The following is a 22,548-nucleotide window of genomic DNA, read 5'->3' on the forward strand; positions in this document are numbered from 1 at the left end:
TTTTTTAAAAAAACAAGTTTCTACTAGGTTGTTCAGACTGTACAGTAGGACATAAGTGCCTTAAAATAAGTTTTAAAATTCTTTCAGAAGTCATGAATTTTCTTTTAAGTACACATGCCTTCTGCTAGCCCTTAGTGAATTTCTAGATTACCTCAATGTAGATTTCCAGTTTGGTTTTATGCTTTGAAAAGGAAAATTTGATTATTTTTGCCTGTTTCCAGTCCCCCTGTATGTTTTTTTTAATGCAGCTACAATGGTGTTGAAGACATTCTGGAGTAGAGGGGAGAGACCTTCTTTCTTTCTTTCTTTCTTTCAAACAGTTCTTTGGAGCCAACGACTCTGTTGTTATTATCATAGTTCTTTCATATTCTTTCCAATTGCCCCTCATACCTCAAAATATGTCTTCTGGCATTTAGAATGGCCCTAGCTTTGCTTGCTTAGAATGGCAGGGTCTGTGGGACAGGATTTTGAAATGTAAGGCACTATTGTAAATAAAGGAGTGTGGACAACTTAAAATAAAATTGAGGAATTTAGTGTCCCTGCATCTTTTAAAGTTACCCTCCAGAGGAAGATACGAAAGAAATGGGTTCCCAGATATTCTAAATAGTATAAAAGATGGACAAGAGGTGCAGGGGGTGGGTGAGGATCAGCGTAAGCATTTGTTTTGTTGCTCGGTCCATGAGGTCGAATTGATACGAGTCACGAAGGCATTGCAGTCTCGGTGTTTTCGTGATTCTTGCATTCCGTATATATTTTTCTTAAGAATGAGTTTTGGGTTGTAAACTAATTAAAATAATTTCCAAGGCTTTCCTTACGGTAGAGGATTTTGCAATTTCAAGTAAACTGGAATTTTGCAGTTTAAAAGAAAATACTTTTACAACTCTAGACTTTCTTTTTCACTTACAAATGGTGACTTCTCATTATACTGCTTGTTACTACTTCTTAATTGTTGATTCTTCTCATAATACTGCTTCTTGCTACTTCTCAAATATTCTAATGTTTTCCTTAAAGGAAGCTGAGCTTTTGGTGGCTACAGAGTTATTTTAGAAATTTTGTCCCAGGGTTTAAGAGAGGACAAAAGTCCCTACTTGGGGACAAGCACTGAATTGCTTGGAAGAATAATTTGTATTTTTGTCTCCCTCTCATCAGTTTTGCTGGACTCAGATATTTTAATTTCATTATTTTAATATGAAATCTCATGTCTTGAAGGAGAAGGTGTATACAGCAGCAGAGTTCAGACTCAGGATTTTGGCTATCTTAGGTGATAAAGACTTCTTGGGAAGAGCAACTATCCTAAGGAATTACTTACTAGGTCGAGACCATGGTCCGTCAAGTAGCAGTTTAATACTGTGTTAAGCAGAACTTGATACAAGTAATACAGGTCTTGATCCTCCCGTGCAGTTTTTGCCCTAATCAAACACAGAAGAGATGTGTCTTTCAGTATACTCGGACAGCAGTTTGTGTCTGTTTTGGATCAGAAAAGTTTAAAAAAAAAAGACCAAACAAACCAAAACCCCAAAACAAACGCGTCCGTTGCTGATCACCCGTCACATAATATTGTCTGCGGTCCACACTTTCCCTGATCTTGGCTGCTGTGGGATTGGGGAGAACAGGTAGTGAATGCAGGGATAAGCAAGAAAGGTCTGGAGTTCTGTGGTACAAAATAAAGATTTTTATTTGTTTGGGGTGAGTAGGTCAGTATTAGATCAGAAGATAATGCCTCCCTCCTTGTATTGTTGATCAGTCCTTTCACATTTCTGGGTTGATGTGCACCAGAACTCATTTAAAATCCACCAAAATAATATATTCATAAAATGTGAACACCTTAGATTACAGATGGAAGAGTTTCCAGTTGCTGCTACTGCATTGTAACCAAACTAGCAATCGGGGATCCTTCCACCTATTATGCCACTTACAAAGGAGTCATATGAGACAGATACATGTACAGCCTTATTTTTCTTTGTGTCTTCCAGTTGTTCGCCTTGAGTTGTGCTTATTGTACCTAGAGTGAGCTTCAGATGGTTTGTTTTCTTAAGGTGCATTGTGAAATGCCTCATAAATGTCGACCCTGGTGTTCACTCAGAACAACGCACTGTACCAGCATCACCACCTTAATACTCATGTGTGCACGCACACAAAAAGACATTTTATTAACGAAAAAAAAAAAATCATAGTCTTGCGTGAACTCATAGGTAATTCCATGCACCATCAGTTCCTTGCAAAGTGAAGAGTTGTGCCCATTTTGAGGTGTGGGATGTTAGACAAAAGGCTTCATAGACAAAAGGCTATAAAGCACTAAAGTAGCTCCCTAATCTCAGGAACAAGATTTTTGCAGTTATAATAGTTAGGTGGATACGTTAGCTCAGTGCTCTGTAATGGTCAAAGAAAAGCATGTGGAAAAAATACGTAAGCAGAAAAAAATTGTAATTGTGTATCTCTGTCTTAATTGCTTTGTGTAACTCTCAAAAAGGGCATTACGGAACTGGAAAAGGTACAGATAAGTGAAATGGGGAATAATCAGGGGTAATTAAAAATTACTTCTATGCAAAGAATGACAAGAGATTTTGAACTCTGAAAAGAGTTAAGGGAAAGTGAGGTAGGGTAGAAGTCTATGAAATCCTGAACATCATGGAGAAAGTGAGTACAAAATGATTGTTTACTGTTTCTTTCCAAACAAAAACTAGCGGACCTCAAGTTAAGCTTTTAAGAGTGGGGATCAGAACAAACAGCAGGTGATGTACTTCACATGATCCTAAACCATGAGGTAATGCAGCAAAGAGAAAGCACAATTCTGAAAGTAGAGAGACTCTGCAATTTGTCTAAAAAGTATCACACATCTCCTTTTGCCAATTCCTGTTTCCCTGTAGTTCCTAAGTTGCTTGGCTGTGAGAGTATGTATTTTCTTGACTCTGTTTATTTTTAAGAATGTCAGTTTTTTTCCCTACATATGTTTAAACTTTGAAAGTGAACAGGTAAGCCAATTTTTCAGTCACTTGATTCCTGAAACAATAATTTAATGAGATTTTTTTTAAAGTTTTCTGAGAGGATAAGTTCTTGATTCTAGATAATCTGCCTCCCAACTGGATAAAATCATAAGGTGTCAGAGTACATCTGGAGTATGTCGAGATTTAGGGAAGCTGTAGTCTCTTTTTCCAAGGCATAAGAGGAGGTGATCTGAATTCCTAGCATTTCGTAGGTTGGCAGGTATACACGGCACACCTGTAAACATTCATTCTGAGCACTTCCACAAACTGGAACTGGAAAGACACCCTTCAGAAGATGCACTCTGTTTGTTTGTTTGTTTTGAATGGGATAGCAGCAGTTTTGGCTTCCTGTGCTGCAGTGTCTAATAGTTGTCTCTTAAACTACTAGTCTGTTGGAGAGAATCTGTAAGACTTCAGAAGAATTTTTAGATAATCGTGGCTGAAAGTTCTTAATAATCTCTGGATGTTTGCCGTTGAGAAGTAGTTTGTCAATATTTGTTTTGTTTCAGTCTTGACAAAGGAAATGTGTCTTAAAAAAATATTTTGACCAATGTTTTGAATTCTTCTGGTTTTAGGAACTGATATTTCTGCCGGAGAGGAGGTTGCAATTAAGTTGGAATGTGTGAAAACCAAACATCCTCAGCTCCACATCGAGAGTAAAATCTACAAAATGATGCAGGGTGGAGGCAAGCAAATTATTTTCCTTCTTCAGAGATTTAACTGGTTTTATGTCTTTGCTGTATCTGCCACCTGGAAGTATTTAATGGTTAAGACCTCTTTTGACATATAAGGAGAAGGTGGGAAAGGACAGGGTAGATGAAGAGCTCTGCAAGCAATGTAGAGTATCAGTTCCAAATCCATGGCTACCAAACTTCATGATAACCGCTAAGATCCTCCAGTGTTGCTCATGGTCCCAGAATATTAACATGTGAAAACCTTGAGCAGTGTGGAACACAGTTTGGTCCCATCAGGCAGTACACTGATTGACTTTGGTTTCTCACGGGTCAGTGAAAGATGGTAACCACTATTCTGGAGCGTTTAACCCGACTTGCTTATTATAGTAGCACAATTCTAAACTTAGTAAATTCAGGTTAATTTTTGTTATATATGTTAGTATTCTTTCTTCTGAGTTAAAAATACTTCCTTGCTGTGGGAATTCTAAGACAAAATGGCATTAGTAGTAGAGAACAGGAGTGAAGCAACTTCGTAGCTACTGCATGGTACTCTGCTAGGATAACTCATGCATATATTTTGGAATTCTGCAAATGTAAGATTCCCATGCAGTTCTGGGACATAAACTTGGTGTAGTTAAGTTTTGCTTTTGTTTCACAGTCCCTTGAATTCTTCCTAAATGAGGCTATACTTTGCATAAAGACTACATTCCACGCTGTATCTCAAATGCAAAATACAGTAATCGTACATCTAGAAATGGATGATAATGTGTATTTGCATTTAGTTACTTTTTAATTTCTGCCTCATTCAGTTGCCGCCTGCATGTAACCTGAATAGCCTTCATAGAGTAAAATGCTTCCTTTATGGGCTTATTAAGGCCGTGATGGGCTTACTGAGGCCTCGGATGGATCATCTGAGGATGGATGGTGCGGAGGCAGGTGGCAGAAGGTTAAGTTTCCATCCGAGTAAGGGTTTCTCTGTGAAGGGAATTCAGGAAAAAATAATGCATATCAAGTAAAGGTAAGAGTTTAAAATGGGTGAATTATACCATTTCACTTCCAAAATGCATAAAATTAACTCAAAGGCATTTGAAATTCTGAATAAGGCTACCTACATACAGGTTTAATTCAAAATATTTGAGCAATTCAACAGTTTTGTGTGAAATAACTTTCCTGAGTTTCTCTGTAAAGCGGGGCTAATTTTAGTGCTCTCAAGCTGAATGCATAACGTGTCTCATACACATTGCTACTTTGGTAGAGATTCACCAAACGGCAAATACAATGGAACTGGAGGAAAGACAAAGAGTATGAAGCGAGGGTGAAAATTCATTGCAAATTGAAATGGAAGAGGGAGGTATTTTACGGTGATCTTGTAGGCTTTGAAACTAAGAAGTTATTTCTAAGGCCTTCTTCAGTAATGATATTTAGTGGTTTGTCATTGTCTTTATTTTCAGACTTCCAATTTGCTCCGTGTTGCCATCTTGGAGACTACATGAATATTAATACTTGTAAAACGCTTAAGGTTCAAATCCAGCAAAAACACTACATGCTTTCAAGTTACAAGCTAAGCACAAAGACTGAGAGGTTTCTGAGGAAGAGGAAAAAGGCTATTTTTAGACCTCTGTTGCTATAATTTTATATTGGTTCTGCCAAACTTCATTTCAGAATGGCTGAAGGCAGCATAAAATATTACGCCTCACTGTAAATACAAACATTCACAGTAATGACCCTCTTAGACTTCATCTTAAGAGCCTTGAAGATTTGTGTGTATGAACTGTTATACTGAATCAACTGTTTCCTTTTTTCTAGTGGGTATTCCCACAATTAAGTGGTGTGGAGCTGAAGGGGACTACAATGTAATGGTGATGGAGCTGTTGGGACCGAGTCTTGAAGATCTCTTCAATTTTTGTTCAAGGAAATTTAGTCTCAAGACAGTCCTATTACTCGCTGACCAAATGGTAGGAAATTGCTTTGTTGATCTTGATAGTGCAGTATGTTGGGATATTAAAGTTTCTTGAGAGATCATAACCAACTACATTTTATTTCTGTAATTTAGAGGTGAATAGGCTGTATCATTAGAGAAAAGACTCAAAATTAGTTTTGTTTCTGTAAATATAAAGTGTCCCATCGAAAGTGATTACAAAGTCTTAATTTGATTTTTAGAAACTGCACCTGCACTGTTTGGAAACAAATGTAAAATAGACACAGGGGAAGAGCTGGAGAGAAGGTTTATCTGTTGTCCTCTAAATTATGTTCTCTTTAATGCCCTTACATTTTACAATAAAAAGTTTCTTTACTCTTTTATCATTAGAACCGTGTCGCTAGTGGTTTTATAAGAAAAAAAGGTGTATGCCCAGTCTCTCGATGATGATGTTCTTTCCCCCCCCCCGCCCCCCTCTGTGTTTAGATTAGTCGAATTGAATATATTCACTCTAAGAACTTCATCCACCGAGACGTGAAGCCAGATAACTTCTTAATGGGCCTGGGGAAGAAAGGCAATCTTGTCTACATAATAGACTTTGGATTAGCAAAGAAGTATCGAGATGCTCGAACTCACCAACATATTCCGTATCGTGAAAATAAAAACTTAACAGGAACTGCCCGTTATGCATCCATCAACACTCATCTTGGAATTGGTGAGCTGGGGAAAGCAATAAATAGAAACTTAAAAGTGTCGATGCACTTAATTTTAGTGCAAGTAGATGTTGCTTTATGGAGGCATAGAAGACAGTCCCTATTTCTGGCACTAACAGTGCAGCATGCTTGGCCTCGTATCTCTTGATTGGGTGGGATTCGGTCAGTTAGTAATTCTCGGGAATTAGCACAGTTTTTAATAGCTGCAAGGCTTTTTCCTGTACTGGATGAGTTTATCATGGGCATAGTACTCTCAGCTATCTCTTGTTTTTCTAAGGCTTTTTATGACAGTCTTGTTGCACAGTCTTTTGTTTTTCCAGTAGAAAATGAAACCTAATGAGTCCACTTTTTTATGCTGTTGTAGAGCAATCTCGCAGAGATGACTTGGAGTCCTTGGGCTATGTACTGATGTATTTTAACCTGGGCTCCCTCCCCTGGCAGGGACTGAAAGCAGCAACAAAGAGGCAGAAATACGAACGTATCAGTGAAAAGAAAATGTCTACACCCATTGAGGTTTTGTGTAAAGGATATCCTTGTAAGTTACTCTTTTGTGGCACTAGGCCTCCATGTTCACGTTTTACTGATATTTCTTTTTTCTTTACACTGAATTCTACCAGTCTTTTTTACTTCTCTCTTTTTTTTTTTTCTTTCTTTTTTTTTTTTTTTTCTTTTCCCCCTTCTCCCCACTCCCCCCATGATTGGGCATGTCCATGATAAAGATACTGTGCTTTCAAGACTGTGATCTTTGTGATCATAGGCCATTTCTAATTATCCCTTGTCTTAACTACTAGTAAATGATCGTTGCAGCGCCCTTGAGTCGAAGGGTAGCTTGGTACGTCTGACTTGCGCTGTATTGTGCGTGCATGTGTCTATGCTGGCTGGATAACTCTAACAGACAAATAGCTTTTTGAGAAACTACCCATTTCTTCATATGTGTGGGTACTGTTTCTTGGATGAATCAGATTGTGTAGTCAGATGCAGCTCTTACCTATTGCAGTTGTTTCGCTTGGGAATTGTCATTCCAGGTTCATCTAGTTTGGCCTGTTCATGGTCAGCATCTGTGAGAGGCATAAGAAACCCTCCTATATCCTAGCATCATGCCTCACAGCTGCTCTGTTTCTCAATTTGGTATTTACATCACAGTAATAACTAGGCATTTTTGAGCTCTGCAAAATGATACTTAAATCTGTTTTAAAACTTATTAACATTAGCTGCCATCAGAGAATATTGCTGATCTTTCCTGAAGAGTTCTGTCTCCTATTCTTTCCACGCTCTTGGCTTCGGCCGCTAGGTATGATAACGAGAACTATAGTTTTTGTTAGGTTGTATGAAAACTTACTGTCTTCAATCTGTTTCAAATGTCACTTCATACGTGGCCCTTTACATTCATTAACTATGTTTTTTCTCTGGGATTAACAGGCAGGGAAGACTAATCAATTTTTCTTGTGCTGTTTGTTAGAATTTCTTTCTTCATGTAAATTATTAATATATTATTTCAGCTGGAAAAACTTGATCTCAAAAGCTGGTATTTTGATACTGCTATTATCTCTGGCACATTGAATTCACAATGAATATTAATTTTTTTGCTGCGTAACTAATATTTAATGTGCCATATAAAAACGGATATTCAGACTATTGCAAATCTAAAATTGTAGCATGACTTACATGGGAAATTTATATGGGTCCCCTAGTTTTTGCATGTTTTGTGAGGTAGCAGACATGAATCTTTATGTGACTTAACAACAAAGAGATGCTATTCCGTGTCCTGTAAGAAATTGCGTTTAAATGTATTCAAAGCAAAGAAAGGCAAAAAAAAAAAAAATCTCTTTTCTTTGCTCAACTGTAGCTTTAAACCTGTCCTCCCCCTTCCCCCCCCCCCAACTGTTGCTTAAAGAACTCGAGTATTGGGTCCTCTCTGCTGTTGACAAATGAGATCTTTGCCTACTCTGTGATAGACAAATAATTTCCTTTTCAGGGTTGGCTTGATAGATGGGCTATAGTGTTGCCTTCAGTAGATTTCTAGTATTGGGTCATTATTCTTTTTCATATGTTTAGGAGATGCCCTGTTTGTTAAGTTTGGGGTGGTGGGGGTTTTTTTGTGATTCGGAAGTATAAAAAGCAGATGTGAAGCTGAAGAAAAAAAACAGGCTTTCTTTTATTACAGCTGAATTTGCCACATACCTGAATTTCTGCCGTTCTTTGCGTTTTGATGACAAACCAGACTATTCCTATCTAAGGCAATTATTTAGAAACCTTTTCCACCGACAAGGGTTCTCGTATGACTATGTGTTTGACTGGAACATGCTGAAATTTGTGAGTAGCTGACATAGCTTTCTAAAACTTTTTTTGTTTTGTAATGGTATTTGTTTTACTACATTGTCAGTTTTGTGTATCTTAACTGTAAGATTGTCTTACCTTTTTCCTCCTGGAAGCTCTATTGTCTAGAAAAAAAGATCAGGAAATGAGGAAAGGCAGGAGATACAGGAGCCATGAGATGGGGGTTGAATGACACCTATGTTGAAGTTACAGGGTTTTAAATGTGTAAGGCTTCTGAGATACTTCCTTCAGGGCAGCCACCGGGCTAGGTTGTGGAATTATTTTCTTCCACCTTGATCTTCAGCACAGGTCATTTGCAACTGTTGAGGAGGTGTCCAGCTGCCATAACAGTATGTGTGTACATTAACATTTTGAAGACTATCCCAGCGGTTGTATGAACAAATTTTATGGCAGTTCTCAAGAAATTTTACCAAAATAATTAATGCCCTAGCAAACTTCATTTCATGGGTTATCCAGTTCTTTATTTTCAGTATTTTTGTCTGAATATATAGTTGTAAGCTCAATAATCCCCCAAGTTGTTCACTAGTGTTGACCCGTAGGGCGCAAGCAGAGCGGCTGAAGATGCTGAACGTGAAAGGCGAGAACGAGAGGAAAGATTGAGACATACGCGAAATCCAGCTGTGCGTGGATTACCCTCCACTGCTTCTGGCAGGCTGAGAGGAACACAAGATGTAGCTCCTCCTACTCCTCTTACCCCAACTTCACATGCTGGTAAGTAAGCAAATACCTGGATAGGTGAACCTTGTAGACTACTGTAATGGGCAGTTTGTTCCTGGTCATTGGAAATTCGACCTTAGAATTAGGATACCTGAGTGGTATTTGTCTCTGGTCAGGGTTTGGGTTTTTTGTTTGTTTTTTTCTCCCTCTGGCTTTTCAGTAGATTGAAGGTAATTGTATACACTCGTTACCTGCCAACTCGTTACCTGCCAATTGTTACTTAGATTTCTGTGAATCTAAAACAAAGGCCTTGATTTCTCTTGTTTGACTCTGTGGAAGTTTTATATGCAAACAGTGAGAGCGTAATTTTTCCAGTGACCATGTTCTAATCCCATTTCTCATTATGAGAGTCTAATGCAGTTTTTCTCACAGCCAACACCTCTCCTCGGCCAGTATCTGGTATGGAACGAGAACGGAAAGTGAGTATGAGATTGCATCGCAGTGCCCCAGTCAATATCTCGTCCTCTGACTTAACAGGCCGACAAGATACCTCTCGCATGTCAACTTCGCAGGTAAAAAAAGCGTTCTGTGTAGTGGAAAAACGAGGGTGATTTGATAAAGTTAATTTGCCAGAAGAACATACCAGTGAATTGATGTGATTTCGTACTGATTTTGCAGATGATGTTGGCTTGTATAAATACCTGACACTTTAACTGAATGTTTGTGATGTGGCTGTAGACTACTCTAAAGAAAAATTTTTATTTTTTTTTTTACCTTGGCAGCAATAAGCATAAAATATTCAAAGTAATAGAGAGTCATTAGTGTATGAGATGATGCAAAATCCTAGAGGTACAGCATTTTTACCTACAATTATGGTGTTTAGCTCCTTTGGTCATTTAATTTCTTATATCTGTTATCAATGAGGAAGCAGAGTAAGTTAGAGGCAGTTGTGAGTCATGTTTCCAAATCAACAGAGCAGAGAATATTGGTGCAGAAAAGACAAGAAATAGTTGGGGAAGAACAGAAAAGTGCAAAAGTGAAGAAATGTTGTAGTGCGGTACTGCAATTCAGAGCAGGTAAGAAGCCACATTCATCGATGGTGGATAGGTCGCAGAAGGCTCATTTGAAGAGGATGGCAGGAGGATGAATGATACAGTGATTCATAGCCACGGTCAGCACTGAAATCATCCTTATTGGTCACGGTGACTTAGCAAAGAGATTTTAGGAATGCTGCTTTTTAAGACTGGCAAACAATGTTTAAATACGTCTTTAACTCTTTATGCTTTAGCCGAAACATTCCTTTTTCAGGGTATTCACACAGACTTGTCCTAAGTAGTGTGTGGCCTAGCTTTGTACAGCTTACCTTCGGTCTTACCTACGGAATGGGGAATCACCTGTACTGTAGGCATACTGCAACAGTACTGGGAAAGCAGTCTGTTACGAGGACTGGTGCAGTCGTCTAGGGGTTTTTCCATCACGCCTCAATGCTGTGCTGGCGTTCTAACTGCATAATTTTTGCCGTGGACTCATTTTATTCCTTGTTGGCGGAGCATATTGATAAAAATTAACTCAATTCCTTTTGGCTTCATGAATTAATTGGCAGAATTAACCAATTTGGGTAGTATGTGTTCTTTATATATAAACTCTTACTGCTAGAGGGAACGCTCTTTTAGATGGAGGCCAGGTGGGTATCTCTAATGAAGTCTGAGGGTGAACTGGATTGGAGAAACAATTCTACTGTAAAAAAAGAGGGATTTTTGGGGTTAGTTTTCAGCTGAATGAATTGTTTCACCATGTAGCTGCACAAATGTTTGTGCTAGTACAAGGGATGAACAGTTCAGGAGCAGAAACGACTGGACGAGAATAGGAGACAGGTGAGGTTTTCTGTGTTGGCTTCGGTAGCAATTTTTGCCAGCTTAAATTGTTCACTGAACTGCAGTTCTTGCCACCAGAAATTCTCATGTTGAAATATTTTATGGCTGAAGTTCGTAAACACTATGAAAACAAAGAGGGTAGAACTGTGCATAGTTATGGATCTCGTAAATATGCATAAATACCTGGTAGAAGGATGTAAAGAAGGTGCAGCCAGGCTCTTCTCAGCGATATCCAGTGAATGGACAACAGTGGGCACAAATCGAAATATAAGAAATTCCATTTAGACATAAGAAAAAACTTTTTTACTATGAGGGTGGGCAAGGACTGGAACAGGTTGCCCTAAGAGGTGGTTGGGTCTTCCTCTTCCGAATTACTCGGAACCCAGTTGAACATTGTCCTGAGCGGCCTGCTCTAGGTGACTGCGCTTTGGGTAGTGGGATTGGACTAGATGATCTCCAGGGGTCCCATCTGACCTCGGCTGTTGTGTAAGGCTGTGACGCCGAGTTCCCCCTGAACATTTACTTAAATGTAAAGATGGTTTCCTGGTAAGGTGTGCACGCCCAGGGTTTGTCTCTGGCACTCTGAGCAAATCTCAGATGCTTTGTCTCTGTTACCAGTCAGATAAGTAATTAATGGGGGTAACAGAAATAAGTGCAGCGATCTTACTTGACTATGTTAGGAGAGAGTATATCTTTCCTTTTTTTGCTGTATTAACTGACATGTAGCTCAGTGTGCACGTGACACTTTTCTAAACGTTGTAAGGTACAAGTAGTCCAGGTGGGTTTGCAGATACATTTTGGTTCTGCCTAACTTGTAAAATGGGAGTACTCTGAGATTGTGTAGGACTGTGGGGTTTTTTTGAGTAATCTTTGAATATCCAGATGGATAATTTTGTAGTGTGGGCCAACAGTACAGTCTGGCTTAATGGCACATTTCCATACCCGCCCTTTTTAACACGCTGCTCCAAGTATGGGATCACTTGGTTGACATCTTGACAATCCCAATAGTGGCCTAGATGGGATCTTCTCTGAGTTTGTTAGAATTAATCATTCATCACGTGTGTCTTCATTTAGTTCTTATCAAGGCAGTGAACCACTGCTGGTCTCCACTCATGGTGACTGAAGAACAGTGTGCGACTGTAGTATAATTTAAATAGCTTCCCATGGGCTTCTCAGATTTGGAAGGCAAGAGAGATTTACTTAGACTTTACCTTATAACACTTCCCCTTCAGCTCATCAAGAGAAAATTTGCTTTTCGTTTTCCCAGTTCTCGCTTACTCCATAGCAGGCAAGATGGCTCAAGTTGCAAGTTTTCGTAGCTTACGCTCTTACTGTCTTTATAATATTAAAGTAGTTCTTCCATAATCAGAATTTATCCGTAGATGTTAACCAGGTTACCAATTAAAGCCATGGGTTTCCCAATATCTTTATACCTTGTTCTTAGTCAGGAAAACCTAAAGTATCCAGCTCGCATGGCAAGGTTATTAAGGAGAATTTTGATTGGCTAGGTGCAAGAATATAGAAAATCATTCATACTACTTCTTATCAGGAGAACAGTAAAGAACAGCAACTGTTTGTCCATGCCCATTCCAAGTGTCTTAGTTTCCTTTGCAAGTCTCAAGTAAATATGCTACCAGTGTTCCTTTTTCAGGAAGTGCTTAGACCATACTCCTGGTGGAAAGCAGCTTTTAAAGTTTGCTGTGCAGATCTACAGATGTCTTATGTTAAGCCCTAGATTTGTTAGAGTTGTTATAAATAGCTTGATAAATTAGTTTTGTTATTTTATTTTATTTAGATGCCTTGGTTTAGTAAGGCAACGCTGCATCTGTAATCTCCACCTCTCTTCATCTAGAGGAAGGGCTACTGCCTGTTAAACTCAGGGCAGTGGAAATGCACAGAGGTTTCTCAAAGACATAATGGAAACTACTTACTTCTAAGTAGGGTTCTTAAAGATGACTCTACATTTTTATCTTTCTTTTTTCCAAAATGAGTTCTGATCAGTTCAGGCTGAAACTGAAAACTAAGGCTGGGAACGTAGATAATACAAACCAAAATTCTCTCAGGGAAAATAGGTCTTTTCAGAGAAACTTAACACTTGCGGAAAAATGGTAATTGGTGAGGATAGCAAAATAGGTGTCATGTACATTTCCCACCTCCAAAGTATTCTCCATGTAGTACCTAAATAATTCTCATTAGAAAGACTAGCACTTTGTAACACTAAGTAACAAGTGTGTATTGGAGTAACAACTAGCATGTCTATGAAATGGTTTGTGACACTTAAGGGTTTCTAGTGGAATTACGTAAATTCTATGGCACGTGTTATTCAGTACTTTTCTTGATTATATGGAAGTGAATGCAGCAGCTAAAAACCTGCAAGTTCTGAGATGTTTGACAGCAATAAACATTAGTGAGAGTTGAGCAGTCGGGTAAAGCCTATTCAAATACAATGTGTATTACTGCAGTACTGCAAAACTGGATTAGGATGAAGGAGTGGAGCCCATTGTCTTATATGTGGGAACTGTGCCTGTGGTAAGCAATGACTGAGGAGGCTTTAGGTGTAATGTTGGAGGGGTTCGTGCGATGTCATCATCATCAAAGGGTGTAATTTCATCCTTGAATCTATGTATGATACAGTAATGAACAGAAATGGAGAGGTTATTTCATCTCATTAATGAGACAGATGCTGGAATGTTATGCTTAGTTCAGTTCTCAGTATCTTAAAGTGTTGGAAAACTGTAAGTAACACAAAAAAGAGCCATAAAAATTGACTTTGGGAAAACAGATTGTACAATGCAAGAATTTCAAATCAGCGTCTTTCGGTTTGTTTGAAAGGTAAGAGATCATCTTGAGTTAGTTGGTGTAGTATTTTAGAGACAATGATCTTAACAGGAACTGACACTTACGCAGAAAACATGTGAAGAACCTATTGCTTAAAATTAAAACCATTCACATTTAAAGAAAAGTGAAACAGAGGTCTTAAGTGAAGGCAGTTAGCCACTGAAGCAACTTCTTTTAGGAGTAGATCATCTGTCCCCTTTGCATCAAAACTGGATTCATTTCTAGGTGGTGTATTCAGGTCTAAAGCAAGCCTAAGTTACAGGTCTCTGTGCAGTGAAGAGTTGTGATCTGTGCTGGACAGAAAATCATACCAGCTGTTAAAAGATCCTTCTGCTCTTAAACTCTATGAGTGAAATGTTCACTAAGTCTCCTTTCACGTAGTCAGTCTTTAAACATTAAGAAACGTAGTAAAGGAGGTCATGAGTATTCTAGTAAACACTACTTTGAATCAGTTCTGTCGGTCCACATTGCACAGGCTGCATCCCGAAAGCAGTGATCACCTCAAGAGTCTAGGTGTGGGTGAGTAGCCTTCATTTCCTTTCACAGAAGGTTTGATCCAACTGCTCATGGTATACAGTAAGTTGTTTAAGTGTTTTTTCCTGAATGTGGCATGTTCAGCACCCAACAGTGAAAGCTGTGCATAATTCCTACTGGTAACAGAGGTATTCTCTCTGTAGTTGGAAGAAAAGATTGGAAGGCTGCACAAAGAAATATTTGATTAAGTCTCTTTGACAGGAGAAGTTTTTAGAAGACTGTAGCCAACGCTGGCATTGAACAACTTCAGTGTTGTGCTGCTTCCCTGGAGAAAAAGCAACGTACTTCCAATGCCTCTGCATTTTCCATCTCCTCATGAGCAAATCTTTCTCCATATATCCATCTTAATAGGCATCATACTCTGCGTTGTTCTTCTGACCCTGTCAGCTTTCTTTGAGGAATAATGATTTGTTCCTTTTACGTATCTCTTAATGTGATAGCAATGTCTTATAGAAGTCTGAAATCAGAGCTCCTCAAAAGATACATTTGCTACTGCAAGTTTACGTTGGATATTTGTTAGACATCTTTATATATCGGGGCAGTGGAACTGTTACAAATTGCTGTCTTTTCCCCTACCTCAGAATAGCATTCCTTTCGAACACCATGGCAAGTAGCTGCTCGTCTCCTTTCGTTGGAAGGCAGCACTGGGTGAGTGCTTCTCATTAGACACCAAAACTTTGGATGGGGTGGGGAAAAAAAATCTTTGGAAACATCCAACTTTGCTTCTTCCCCTCACATTATCTCATAGTTGTACCTGTGCCTTCCGGTCAGGTGCTTGATGGAGCATTGGTTTTTCTCTAACTTAAAAGTAAATGTCCTTTCAAAAGTTGAATTATTGCTGCTGTTCCGCTTGGACTCTTAAGCAGAATTGACAAAAATAGTGGCTTAAAAAGTCCCTAAAATTGTTCAAGCATCGACAACAAAATAAAATAACAAAGTCTAAATTTTAGCTGTTTGAGAATTACGTGTCTTTCCAGGGATGTTCATGCAGCAGTGTGTCATCCATTCAAAAACAGATCTACTTCAGAATCGTGAAACCAAACTACTTGTATGAAGACTCAATTGACTATATTACTCAAATGAGGCTCTGTCTTGTCATGAATGGAATGTTCTACTACAGCCATATCCATTTTTCACTGTTTTATATTCTTCTCCATTCCTTATGAGCTGTCATTTAAAAAATACTCAGATCTATTCAGATCTACATTTAAGAAATGTTCACATATTAATGAGAATAGTTGGAACATGAGCATCTCGGAGGTAGATAGACTTGGATTTGGGTATTTAGAACTCCTTTCCACTGTTCAGTGCAGTAGACTTTTCTGCCTTTCTGTGTGCAGCTTTTGGCTTTTTAGTCTGTTCTGCTTTTGGCAATAACAGGTTTCATCAGGGAAATAACAAGTTTCAGTTGGAATCTGAACCTTGATGGCTGAAGGATGCTTTCTTAAGTATTTCAGGAGCTTCTTTGCTTTGCTTCTTACTAAAAAAAGGCTGTGAGATTTTTCTGTTCCTTAATAAATTCTGTTGTATAACTCCGTCTGCTGCCTCACTTTCTCTATAAAGCCTAAGCTTGCACTAATCCTGTATCTCTAGTTGGTGAAGAATCCTGCTGTTCCTCTTCTGTTTTCTCCTCCTGCTTTGTGTGCTTGGCTGACTGTGCACAAGCTGCTTCATGAACAGTTTGTAACATTAAAAAGATGCAACTGTAAATGGCAGCTTAACACTTTAAAGTCCAATTATCAGACCTCAGTCAAAAATAAATTTTAAAAAAGGCAAACCTAAAGCTTTGCATTGGTAAGCTTGCGTGCGGGAGACATGCAGATTCTGGTCTGCTCAGGGTTGTGTCTGCATTGATTGGCCTTTACTGTTTGTAGCTGTTTACAACTGAAATGAATACTGAATACTGATTCAGCTACTTAGACATTTCTCGCTTCTTAAATTGCAGCGATGGGCGGTTGTTTTTCACCTTCACAGTGGAAGTGTTATTGAAATAATGTTACACTGTTACTGAAATAGGTCAAGCTGTGGAAATTAATGAAGTGTCTTTTAATACAATGTCCCATGAAAAATGAAAAGCCATGGAAAATAATTAAAATTTTTTTTACCCTCTTACTGGGTTCCTCCCCCCCCCCCCTTAATTATTCATTGAGTCTATTTCTACACATTGGTAGTGTTTTCATCTGGTTTGTTCTTTCTTCTGTGCATGTTTATGCTCTGTTTACTTTTCTTCAAAACATCCCCTCTGGCTGGAAAGGTGAATTTTCCATGTTAACTTCTAATAAAGGAGGAAAATACAGGGAACTTCATGTAGCTACAGGTGGGTGCGAAACACTGTATAGCTCATTGGATTTTAAATTCACACACTTACTTTTGGCAACAAATTATTTAAAAGTACATTGAGAGTCACTTGTGTGTTAACTGGAAGGATATGTGCTGATGTTGTCTTGTTTTTTGGCTTTGGTAGATTCCTGCTCGGGTAACTACCAGTGTTCTCCAGTCTGCTGTGCACCGATGAAAATTATTTTGCCACGGAGGGCAGATAATGCATGGCTGATCTCCTATGTTACCAATGGCTTTACTAGCAAAAATACCCTAAACTAGAGCGGAAACATTGCAATTGGAGTTCTCCATGTGACTTAAAAGGCACTTGGAGGAACATGGACAGACTCCAGCAGCTGCCATTACAGGACGCTTTTGCCAGAAACCCAATGACCTTAAGAGAACCCTGTGGTAACAGGGCTGGAAAAGAAAGATGGTTTACAGAGTTGACCGCCTGTTATTGGATGGCCATTTCAGTTTTCCCTCCACAGGCGGCAGACTTTTACCCCCTTTTTATTATTCTACTGTAACTATAAATCTTTTACTTGATTTAAGAAAGTTTTTTGTATCATTTTGCTAAAATTATTGGCTTAATTCTCTGTAAAGAACTCTTGCTTTTGTCTGATTTAAAAATGTAGAATATAAACAAACCTTAACTAAAGACAATGACTTGAAATTTCTTGTTTAAAAAAATTAGTCTGGCAGGGAACATGTAAATGAATCAAAACCATCTGACTTTATTTAAACTGTTTACTTATTTGTACGGTCCCATTCTGACAGACGGTTTTCTCATGAAATTTTTAAAACTGCTAGAATTTTACTTTGCTGTTTTGCTGTCTTCATTCACACTTATCGTTTAACTTTCCATGTAACACAAAGGAATTTTTATTACTCATTCTTTTTTATAAAAGAGGAGAACTAAATACCCTGCAGCAGAGTCTAAGTATAGTAGAGATGGTGATAATGGATTTCTTTTTTTGTAAAGATTATGAAGGACAAAGTGAAAGACTCTGGCATTTGAGGGATTTAGAATTTGAAAGCTTGTCCTATCTCTCTGCTTAGTTTGGGTAAATGGATAGTTTCAAACATTGTTTTTACTGGTAAAATTTTGTTTCCTGCACTCTGAGGCTGGTTAGCTTGGAGGGTATTGCAAGTGGAAAATACGTGTTGCTACTGAGTCTTCAGTGAATTTGCACGTTTCATTCAGCATCTACATGTTTAAAAATAAATAAATTAATTGATTCAGGCCTTCTGTTTCATGCCAAGACTCAAAAAAGGAATTCTTTTTTTAAAAAAACCCAACCTATTCTTGCTGTGAAATCCTGAGATTTTTTTACAGTTCAGGTGCATACCATATTTAATTCTTAACTATATTCAACCCGAGTATGCCCAGAATCATTAGCTAGGAATGAATGACAGCATGCTTAGATTGTCCAAAAAACTGTTGCAGGTGTTGTTAGCACCTGTTGGTTTGGAATATGGGAGATTCTTCGTATTGTTTGTTACTGTAAACGGTCTCATAAAATAAAAGTAGGTATTCTGTCCTCACAGTACTTGGAACAGTATCAGAAGTACTGTTTATACTAGTATGACTGAAGTAATGGGAAGTTCCACGTTGGAAACTAAAGTATATAGAGAGATTTCGTTTGAATAGTTAGGTATTTTGAGAAACTGTTCCCGCTTGAAAACAAATTTTTTTAAAGGCCCTTTGGTCTTCAGACTTTTATGAAGAGTAATTTTTATTGTTTCGGTGTTTACAAATTCTTTTTTTGCCCCTCTCGAAAGTCCACATTTTAAGTATTAGTCACTCTTCTTTAGATGCTTTCAGGACATTAGCTACTTGCTTGTGTGTACTCTGGGTCTGACTGGGGAAACCTGTGTTTGGGGAGAGTATAGTGGAAAAGCTTAAGAGTTTGATCCATGGATAAGTTTGCATAAGAGAATTATTTCCTCAGTTGCTATAAACTTCAGTATTTTAGGCATGTGCACTACCATTTGAACAGTTTTACACTTCACCGTGCTTTCCTTGTAAATATCTGTGGTTAATAATGTACTGTTAGAGGGACTTACAAAGGCAGCCTCTTTATTCTCTCTGTATCTGGAACATTAGATTGCTGTACTATACTTAAAAGTTGACTGCGGACTTCTAGAATTGTATTCACTTGTGGGCAATTTTTGTCCTTCATAATAGTTAAATTCCATCATGCGGAAAATAGTTAGACTGTCTATATAAACCTGTGTATTGCAAACCAGTATCTCAGAGCACTTCATTTGTACTACCACTGTATTTGTGTACTTTAACAACTGTGTAAATACATTCATAATAACTTCTATTCTTCTTTGGTGTAACTTACTTACAATGAATCCTTACTCTTTACTTGGTGTAACTTCTTTTCTTTTTCTTTCTTTCTTTCTTTCTTTCTTTCTTTCTTTCTTTCTTTCTTTCTTTCTTTCCTTTTTTTTTTTTAAGGGGTTTATGTACCTACAAAGAGCATTGTCAGTTGCAAACATTTGAAGACATTGTCGTGGTACTAAAACTTTCACTGAAGGATTCTGGTAGTCATGGTCAGAATGCAGCAGTTAGGGTATACAGGAAGAAAGATAAGGCATTCATTGCTTTGCTCACAGAAAGCATGTCTTTTTGTCTCTTTAAAGGTAAATGGTTTTGTTTGGATACTGCTTCTTTTCCAGAAGTCTTTTTTACAAATGCTTTCTCTTATCAAGTAATACATTATATTGATAGGAAGTTTGGGAAGAGAATTGCTGTTGAGACTTGATCAGTTACGGGAACTAGGACAAAGGCAAGAAAAATACTGAGCTGTACCCACAATGCCCTGTATAATAAAAGTCCTGGCTTTTGCTATGTAATTCTCAGAAGTCTGTTCATAATCTGAGGGCAAATACACCTTCAAGAATCCTGTGCTTCTGATTAGCAGGCCTTTAAAAGTGGAAGGATATTTAACTTATCCTCACAGTTTTCATTTAGAACTGGCTATGTGCTTTTATGTGCAAAGTGCCACCTGTGATGCTGTTTTACATAATCTTGATGGTTACAGAGTCCCTGAATTCTTTGTGGTACAAGTACCTTGAAAACAAATTAAAATAAATCCTACGCTTTAAGAGAGCTATTAAGTAAAAGTATTTAAGGAGACCATATATTCCATGTTAACTTCACGAAAGTACTCAAAATCTCCCTTGGAGCAAAGGCATGTAGAACTCAGAGGCATCTCATCCTTCATTCCCCAGTGGGGAAAAATATCATAAGCACAACTATTTGTTGTCTTCATTTCCCCACATTCCAGACCTCTGAGTGGCAGCTCCTCCATAAAATCTGTCAAAGGCAACACTTTCAGAAATTGAACTTCCCAACGAGAATCTTTACAATGAATTTACAGATTTGTAAGTAGATCGTGGGCTAGAGTGTACATGTTCATTTCGAGAATATTTATTTTCTCTTTGTAAAAGTATGAAGTAAAAAGGTATTTGTTTTGTTCTTTAACTGTTGCTTTACAAAAGCAGCACTTCATGCGTACAAAATACTAAGTGAAAACAAACAATGCTGCTGGTTTTTTAATAGTGCTGAGCCATCTGGTCAGAAATCTAGATTTAATCCAGTTGTGAGGAAGTGTAATCCACCGTGAACTTAATCCTACAACAAAGTAGCTTCTAAAATTCACTGGATGAGACGGGTTGATAATAAAAAGGTTTTGCCGTTAAAGAATGCAGTACTTCATTATTAAAAACAGTACACTTCCCTCTGGTTCATTCAGGTGACAATTATTGGCATTACATGTATATGTCTAGATTTAAGTGATTGTATGAACCTGAATTGTATGGCCTATTTTCATTGTTCAGTCGTTTTGTACGAGGAGAGTGCTCAGAGGCCTGATCTTCAGTAAGAATCTGTTTCACAGCAAAAGCCTACTAACTTTATCAGCAAATACTTGCACAGGAGTTTATGACTTTTTCTCAGACATTGGTGTGTTTTTCCTGCTTAATCTTATTAAGACTAGTATGCTTCGGTTTGTTTGACGAAACCATTGCATGCTGCAGGTAGAGGGACAACAGAAAATTAGATGAGATCTGTATATACACGATGGACAAAAATATGCAGTCTACCAAAAAAAAAATCTTTTTTTAAGGTAGTGTTCTTTGTTAATCTCATTTTGGGAAAATTCTTGACTCAAAATGCATAGATAAGATCTAGGTCTGAGAAATATAAGCATAATGGACAAATAGTCCATTAGCATAATAGGTCTGATAAATTATATTTATCATATGTCCGTAATGGACAAATGGAAAAAGGGGAAATCGTGTAGATCATCCTAAAGCATTAAGCTCTAGTCTACTGTGTCTTTGCTGTGACCAATCCAGGATACTTGGGGTGGGGTGGGATGTGGAACAAAACAGGAATTCATTTGGTACATTATTCCTAGGAGGAAAATGTCTAGTCCTGATCTCATAACCAGACAAAACATTTAGTTTAATGACAGTCCTCAGCTTGGTTCAGAGCTGCAAGCATTACAGGCGCAAAGGCAATGCAGAGCTTCTGGTATTTCCCATAATCCTTAAGGAAAGGATAAACCATCGATTCACCGTATTTTAAGGCCATGTGCAGATTTTTTTCTTAAAAGACCCCGGACAGCAAATGTTTCTCTGCTCTCACTGCTAAGAAATTGTATTTTAAGCTTGTCTGACATTGTCAACCACTGGATCTTACGCCACATTTTCCAGCAAGACTGAAAAGTCTTCTGCTATTTAAGAATTTTAAATACTAAAATCTAGATACACTTCTTCATTGGATTCAAGAGTTTTCCAGTGAAAGGCTTTAAACTGCTAAAACAGTAGTAGATGAAGAGTCAGAAGAGCAAGAGCTATCCTAATTTCTTACTCGTCCGAAGCATTCATCTAGGGATAGTGAGGAAAGTTGCTAGCTGGAATGTTGCCGAGATGATGAAGCAGGCATTGAGGTCAAGGAACGAACGGCATATATATATCAAAGGTAAGTAGCTTTTTACTCTGTCTGCCTCTGACTTTCTGTACTTTCTCAGACAAATGCAGGACTGCTGATCTCGCAGACTGTCACTAGCAAGATACTTTTAAGAGCCCTGACTTTTGCAGTAGACGCACCTTCTTCCTGCTGACACAAAGATGACCTTTATTCCAGAAGCGTTGAGAAGGCTGCTGAAATATATTCCAAAGCCGTTGCTTCTCATAGACAGTGCTTTTGCTATTGTCAAAGTTGTTCACTCTTCAAATATTGGTGGGTCACCCTCCTTCAACAGGTCCAGCAGCAGGGAACAACAGCTGTGCAACTTGGATCATGCCTGTTTTCCTCCACAGCGAATGGCCTGAGTCCGTCCTTTCTGACTCAGAGTACCAGAGGCAAAGATAAACTCTTTGGTTTTCTGTCACAGGGATGTGCTGACTGCATGCTAATAAATTCTGTCATTTTGGTCCACACGGTAGCATTCATTCCTGTAGCAGCATCTGGCTTGATCTGGCCAGCAGGGTAGCAAAGCATTTCATTACACCTAAAGTCTTACCAATTTAACTAAACTAGCATAAAAAAGGTAATCATGTGTTTATTCACACATGGGGTTTTAAGACCTACGATCTTGTCAGTGTGAATATACAGAGGAACTTTTGAAGCTGAGCCGAGAGAGATTTCTCCAAAATTTCTCAGCAGAGATACTTAGA

General features: G+C 38.2%; 1 protein-coding gene across 5 annotated transcripts in view; it reads left to right on the forward strand.

Moving 5' to 3' along the window:
- CSNK1D (casein kinase 1 delta) overlaps positions 1–22,548 on the forward strand; it is a 30,406-nt gene that overhangs the window by 2,022 nt on the left and 5,836 nt on the right. For 2 of the 5 annotated variants that reach the window (XM_072881701.1, XM_072881696.1), the window contains exons 2-8: positions 3,560–3,670; positions 5,465–5,613; positions 6,063–6,291; positions 6,654–6,824; positions 8,454–8,602; positions 9,166–9,337; positions 9,716–9,855. In XM_072881701.1, the coding sequence (XP_072737802.1) occupies positions 3,560–3,670; positions 5,465–5,613; positions 6,063–6,291; positions 6,654–6,824; positions 8,454–8,602; positions 9,166–9,337; positions 9,716–9,855 (1,121 nt within the window). Of the gene's footprint in view, positions 1–3,559; positions 3,671–5,464; positions 5,614–6,062; positions 6,292–6,653; positions 6,825–8,453; positions 8,603–9,165; positions 9,338–9,715; positions 9,856–15,110; positions 15,178–15,506; positions 16,673–16,993; positions 19,182–21,899; positions 22,310–22,548 lie in introns of those variants that run through there. The other 3 variants (XM_072881698.1, XM_072881699.1, XM_072881697.1) reach the window with 3 other exon arrangements.

Source organism: Ciconia boyciana, chromosome 16 (assembly GCF_034638445.1).
Source record: "Ciconia boyciana chromosome 16, ASM3463844v1, whole genome shotgun sequence".
NCBI lineage: Eukaryota > Metazoa > Chordata > Aves > Ciconiiformes > Ciconiidae > Ciconia > Ciconia boyciana.